This window comes from Cyrtonyx montezumae, unplaced genomic scaffold (assembly GCF_038088225.1).
Source record: "Cyrtonyx montezumae isolate F1298 unplaced genomic scaffold, pur_monq_1.0 scaffold_3, whole genome shotgun sequence".
NCBI lineage: Eukaryota > Metazoa > Chordata > Aves > Galliformes > Odontophoridae > Cyrtonyx > Cyrtonyx montezumae.
In genome coordinates, this window is record NW_027072034.1 from 108,924,272 (window position 1) to 108,930,652 (window position 6,381).

A 6,381-nucleotide genomic window follows, 5' to 3' on the forward strand; every position below is an offset into this window, starting at 1 on the left:
ATAGCACGGAGGCCAAATCCAGCACTTAAGTGACTCCGGCAACTTTTTCTCTCCCGATATCAAACCACTCCGAACCGACTGCGAAACAAACTCCAGGGGACCGCCCCTCCCACCGCCGTGGAGCGCCTCTGGCGAGGGGGGGGGCGTGGGCGGACCGGGGCGGCCGCCCGCCGCCCATTGGGCGGATTTGGATCCGCGGCGCCATTGGTCGGAGCGAGCGAGAGAGCGCGCCAGCCAATCAGAAAGCGAGCCGGGACGCGCGGGGAGGCTATATAAGGCGCAAGGCGGGGGGCGTAGCGCCACGTGAGTGACGTCAGTGGGGCGGTGGCAGTTGTCCTGTGCTACTGGGAGCGATGTCTGGCCGCGGGAAGCAGGGCGGGAAGGCGCGCGCCAAGGCCAAGTCGCGCTCGTCGCGGGCCGGGCTGCAGTTTCCCGTGGGCCGCGTGCACCGGCTGCTGCGCAAGGGCAACTACGCCGAGCGGGTGGGCGCCGGCGCCCCGGTGTACCTGGCGGCCGTGCTGGAGTACCTGACGGCCGAGATCCTGGAGCTGGCGGGCAACGCGGCCCGCGACAACAAGAAGACGCGCATCATCCCCCGCCACTTGCAGCTGGCCATCCGCAACGACGAGGAGCTCAACAAGCTGCTGGGCAAAGTCACCATCGCGCAGGGTGGGGTGCTGCCCAACATCCAGGCCGTGCTGCTGCCCAAGAAGACCGACAGCCACAAGGCCAAGGCCAAGTGAAAAAGCTGAGGAGTGATCCCACCTTCAAGGAACCCAAAGGCTCTTTTCAGAGCCACCCACTTCCTCATAAAGGAGCTGCAGATCCTCAAAATAACCTGTATTGGTTTTGATGCTCAAAACAGGCTGTAGACAGGAGGACAGTGTGTTAGGGTAAATACCAGATGTAACAAAGTAACCAGCTAATCACTGAGTATGTGCTAAAGGACCCCAAAGTTAGATTCTGTGTTAAAGGGGTCGTTTTAGTTCAGTAGAGGTGAGGAAGGGAAAAAGTTGAATATTGCCACATCAGCAGGTTCCTCCCAGTCAGAGCTCACTGATGCCCCGTGGGAGCAGACTCGACCCAGCACTGCCTGCAGACTGTCGTTCCCCCTTTGCTCTAAATCTGTTTTTAATGCAGCTTTCTCATGGCTTTGTCCAAGCTGTGTTCTTTTGGTGCCTCACACCTGGATGAGAGCTCTGAGCAAAGGAGAAATACTGCTGGCTTTGTCCACACCTAATCTGCAGCGATGAATGGTGTAATAGAGACACTGAGACAGAGAAAGGAATCGCCATTCATAGCTCAGTGAGTGTATTTATAATCATCCACTAGAAAACAAGAAATTACAGGAAGCATGACGATGTTACCTCTTAGTGCCACAAATGGTTACAAGAGAATGGTTACAAGAGCTTTCAGGTGGCTGTGGGAAGGAGGAAAGGCTGTAGATGGCAGTGGAAACAGAGCAGAGAATTAGAATGAGCATTTCCTGATACAGGGGGAAAAATAGGATAGAGAACTGAAATGAGTATTTCCCGATATGAGGAATTAAATGCATTTATTCTGTGGCCTTGATGAAGTGTGCCTGAGGCTCTCCCTCAGTTACTGTTGGAGTAACAGGGCCTGCAGATGCTGCTGGCACTGCTTCCATAGTGGGATTTGGGCCCTGCACAGTAACTTCTGTGTATGTGAGGTGCACTCTGTGGGGAGAGCCTCACTGACAACATGGGGAGTGTCACAGCACAGGAGAATGGGAAGCCACCTCCAGCAGTGCCTGAGTCGGTCACTGTGACTCAGATGTCCAGCAAACCAGGTGGAAATAACAACACGGCTGAGGGATGCAGTCCTGGGTGCTGATCGTGATGAGCAGTGAAGTCTGCCCCCATGTCAGCCCCCTTTGCTGAGGTGCTTAGTGCTTCTGTGGCACAGCAGTGGGGATGGATCCCTGTATGCAGGTGAACCAGCAGCGCAGTGCTCTGAGGCCATCTCCTCCCAGGGCTGGAAAAGTCCTTGAGGGGATGTCAGGCTACTCCTCACCTCACTGCATCAGGCACTCCTTTAATTCATTTTTATTATTTTTAATGGGTGAAAGGACTGGGGACAAAGGAGCTAATTTCTAATCCATATTCAGTGCTCTCTATGAGCCTGTGTTACTTCCTCCTCTTTGAAATCAACTTGTGATGAAAATAACGACCCTAGCTCCTGGGTTCCCATTCAGATGAAGAGAAGACCCTTTAAAGAAAGATAACACATCGCTTTGGGGGTGCAGCTTCTCACGGTGCGGATTTTATTTAGAAGGAAAAACAAAAGTTTCTGTCTCCCGAGGTCTGCTCAGGTCCAGGACTCGAGGTTTATCGGCTCTTTTTTAACTCACCCTTCGTCTCTCAGGAGAGAAACTCCGCCGGTGGCAGCGGCAGCCTTTCCCCTCCGCGCCTCTGTAACTTGGGGCGATTCGGTGGCGGAAAACGTGGAAAAAAAACGCTTTTTCTCCTCTTAAGAAACACAAAAAGAGCGGGGAGAAGGGAGCTCTGCGCTTGCGGCGGGGCGGGCTCTGCAGCGCACCAATCACCGCGCGGCTCCGCTCTATAAATACGAGGCCGCCGACTTGCTGCAGGCCCACTGGTTCCTCTCGATCTGCGGACGACGACAGTCGCTATGTCGGAGACCGCGCCCGTAGCCGCGCCCGCGGTGTCCGCGCCCGGCGCTAAGGCCGCCGCTAAGAAGCCGAAGAAGGCGGCGGGCGGCGCCAAAGCCCGCAAGCCCGCGGGCCCCAGCGTCACCGAGCTGATCACCAAGGCCGTGTCCGCCTCCAAGGAGCGCAAGGGGCTCTCCCTCGCCGCGCTCAAGAAGGCGCTGGCCGCCGGCGGCTACGACGTGGAGAAGAACAACAGCCGCATCAAGCTGGGGCTCAAGAGCCTCGTCGGCAAGGGCACCCTGGTGCAGACCAAGGGCACCGGCGCTTCCGGCTCTTTCAAACTGAACAAAAAGCCCGGTGAGACCAAAGAGAAGACGACAAAGAAGAAGCCCGCGGCCAAACCCAAGAAGGCTACGGCCAAGAAGCCCGCTAGCGCTGCCAAGAAGCCCAAGAAGGCAGCTGCGGTGAAGAAGAGCCCCAAGAAAGCCAAGAAGCCGGCGGCTGCTGCCACCAAGAAGGCAGCCAAGAGCCCCAAGAAGGCAGCTAAGGCCGGCCGTCCCAAGAAGGCCGCCAAGAGCCCGGCCAAGGCGAAGGCGGTGAAGCCCAAAGCTGCAAAACCTAAGGCGGCCAAACCCAAAGCAGCCAAGGCAAAGAAGACGGCGGCCAAGAAGAAATAAGACGACAGAAGAAATCTGAGTCTGCTCATTTAAATAAACCCAAAGGCTCTTTTAAGAGCCACCCACTTACTCCCAGAAAGAGCTGGAATGCTGCGGGAGCCGCGGCGGCGATGGTTTAGGCAGAACGGTTGCAGAGATTCAGATTCGAGCGCGTTAGCCGTAAGCGGAGCGGCAGATAAAAGCCCTCTCCGCGACGGGAACTCCTACGTGCGGCTCGAGCTGCCAGGCGCCCGCCCCCCGCTTAAGGACGCAGTGGGGCGGCGCCAGCGCCGCGCGCTCATTCGGGAGGGGTTTAAATAACCCGCGCTGGGCTCTGATTGGTCCGCTGTGGCTCCGCCCCCCGGCGCTCGGTGCGGGAGCGGCCGCGGCCGCTTTTGTCCGGGGGAGAAACGGAGTGCGATCCTTTCCCGAAACGGGCGCGCTGGTACGAGACCGCGTCGCCTCAGGACTGCTTCCTGTATGTTTATTAATGAACGAGAAAAGGGAAAATAATATTTTAAAGGTGAACTGTTACAACGTATGTAACGCGATTTTTTTTCTTTTTAAGCAGTAAAGGGGTTTTCCTACTTGGAATAGGCTTCGGAAGCAAAAATAGCCTTGGCAAATGAGGCACTCACCTTCCCGACAGGGTCCTCAAAGCCGGGAGCAGTGCAGGGGCAGCTGCTGGAACCGTGCACTACACTGCAGCAATACCGCAGCTACTGAGTAACCCAACTAACTCCGTAAGCTGCTACTGCTTGCTTGGAATTCTGAACAGGATGCAAAATATTAAACAATTATTCTCTTATTACTCAGCTAAGAGCACACTTGATACCCGCAGGAAAAAAATTAAGTAAATACAGCCCTTTTATTTGAATAAATGGTGGCTCTGAAAAGAGCCTTTGGGTTAAAAAAACAAAGATCCGGATCGCTCTACTTAGAGCTAGTGTACTTGGTGACCGCCTTGGTGCCCTCGGACACGGCATGCTTGGCCAGCTCGCCGGGCAGCAGCAGCCGCACGGCCGTCTGGATCTCCCGCGACGTGATGGTCGAGCGCTTGTTGTAGTGCGCCAGGCGCGACGCCTCGCCAGCGATGCGCTCGAAGATGTCGTTGACGAACGAGTTCATGATGCCCATGGCCTTGGACGAGATGCCCGTGTCGGGGTGCACCTGCTTCAGCACCTTGTACACGTAGATCGAGTAGCTCTCCTTGCGGCTCTTCTTGCGCTTCTTGTCGCCCTTCTTCTGGGTCTTGGTGACCGCCTTCTTCGAGCCCTTTTTCGGGGCGGGCGCGGATTTGGCCGGCTCAGGCATACCGATACCTCCTGGGCCCTTCCGGAGCTGCGGAGTGCCGAGAGCACGCACTGCCCGCCTACTTATAGAGGCCGTATGCAAATCTACGGCCTTCGTTAACTGCGCTCTGATTGGATAGCAGAGCCCGTGACGTGTCGCTCCGTACGAACAGCTCTGTGATTGGCTCATTGCAAATCCCACGCTGCTACTGGGTAACAATTCAAATCCCATCAACCAATCAGAGTGAGCTCTTTCAATCTCAGCTCCGCGCGAAGCTCGGCCTCGACCCGCGGCGGCGCGGCCGTCACTGGGGATACGCGGTGCCCCCCGCTGCCTCTGCGGGGATTGTAGGTACAGACAGCAGACTCCACGAAAAAAAAACCGAAACAAAACTAAGTCTGGAGAAAGCTGAGAGAGTTTTCTCTACTTATCTTTTCCCCCCTTCAAAGTGAAGTATACTTATGTAATAGCCTACGCTCATAACGGACACAAATACAGTCTGGAAAAGTATACTGGCTCTGGAATGGTCATCCTTGTGAAGTGTTTTAAATAAGCTCTTCTGAACTATATGGCTTGGTCTCCAGAATATTAAATAGGAGGAAAGCTCTGAGTTAATCAGCAAATTGGAAGGAACATTGACTGAAAAGAAAAAATCCTGTAACAAATATTGGATTAATTTATTTCAAAAACAAAGAAATTCCTAGTAATGGAAACTAAACCCAGATTTATAACTCATTTTTGAAGTTAATACGAATCCGAAAATCAAGCTCTGTTCTTGATGAATTGCTTTCACTGCCCATGAGGAAAATACAGTTGTTTAAACAGACTGCAGCAATATGTTTGGTGTACAGAATTCTGATGTGCTTATGTATACTCACATGTATGTGACAATAATATGTTATTCACTATTGTTGTACTCTGTACGTTCAGAAAAGGGGAATTAATTTTTTATTTAAATTAAAATGTTCTGTACAGAAATTATAAGTTTCAATTATTGACTGATCCTCAGTACATTAGAGTACTATAATGGACTTTTAAAATAATTAATTTTTGGCAGGGTGGAAATAGGACTACAACATTCAGTTCATAACAGTGCTACAATAAGGCCATTCAAAGCCCAATGTTTCTGGGTATCACACAAGAAGGTTGGCATGGGTCTATAGAAGAAACATGTCTGCACTACCTAAATGGAGATTAAAAAGGATGAAACTGCTAAAATCACAGCAGAACTGTATTTTGTAGGATTTCTAAATAGGGTTGGAAAGATTCTGATGAAAACAGCAAAACTGTTACCTTCTCACACTGTAGCCCATCTGAATACTTACCTCCCCACATTGATGGCATTCTTTTGGCAAAAAAAATCATGTGGAAAAGCACTGAGAACAGCTCTGCCAAGCAGTGGCAGCTCTCTGAACCTCTGTGAACTCCTCTGCAGTGTAGATATGACTGTACCTTCACAGACAGGTATACATTGGGAGTGCTAAGGGTGGAATAGCAGGGGAGAGCTCTGCACAGACGTTGCTGTAAAGTACTCTTGTTCTGTGGTCTCAAGTCAGAAATACAGTTCAGTTAAGCGTCTATTGTCCAAACAAGCTGTGGGTAACACAAGATTTAGGAGTATTATCTTGACTTCAATTGTCCTGCATTTTGTAGCATCGTTGACCAGGAATACTGGAGGACAGCATGTCTGCTGGAGGGGAGGGAGGGGAAGTCACACACCTGAGCGTCATCTTGGAATTAGAATTTACCTTCCCAAGGCCAAGAGCTTCTGGAAAAAAAAACCAAAAAAACAAAAAAACA

The 6,381-nt window shown here is 52.2% G+C and overlaps 3 protein-coding genes across 3 annotated transcripts; 2 read left to right on the forward strand and 1 right to left on the reverse strand.

The window, feature by feature from the left end:
* The first annotated feature begins 336 nt into the window (after positions 1-336).
* On the forward strand, positions 337-750 carry LOC136052548 (histone H2A-IV). Its single transcript, XM_065742780.1, has one exon. It carries the CDS (start codon positions 354-356, stop codon positions 741-743), a length of 390 nt encoding a protein of 129 aa, XP_065598852.1. The 5' UTR covers positions 337-353; the 3' UTR covers positions 744-750.
* A 1,871-nt stretch (positions 751-2,621) lies between these two features.
* On the forward strand, positions 2,622-3,374 carry LOC136052590 (histone H1). The gene has a single exon (XM_065742843.1). The coding sequence runs from the start codon at positions 2,653-2,655 to the stop codon at positions 3,307-3,309; it is 657 nt and encodes a 218-aa protein (XP_065598915.1). The 5' UTR covers positions 2,622-2,652; the 3' UTR covers positions 3,310-3,374.
* Positions 3,375-4,156: 782 nt separating this feature from the next.
* On the reverse strand, positions 4,157-4,621 carry LOC136052614 (histone H2B 1/2/3/4/6). The gene has a single exon (XM_065742871.1). The coding sequence runs from the start codon at positions 4,600-4,602 to the stop codon at positions 4,222-4,224; it is 381 nt and encodes a 126-aa protein (XP_065598943.1). The 5' UTR covers positions 4,603-4,621; the 3' UTR covers positions 4,157-4,221.
* Positions 4,622-6,381: the final 1,760 nt, after the last annotated feature.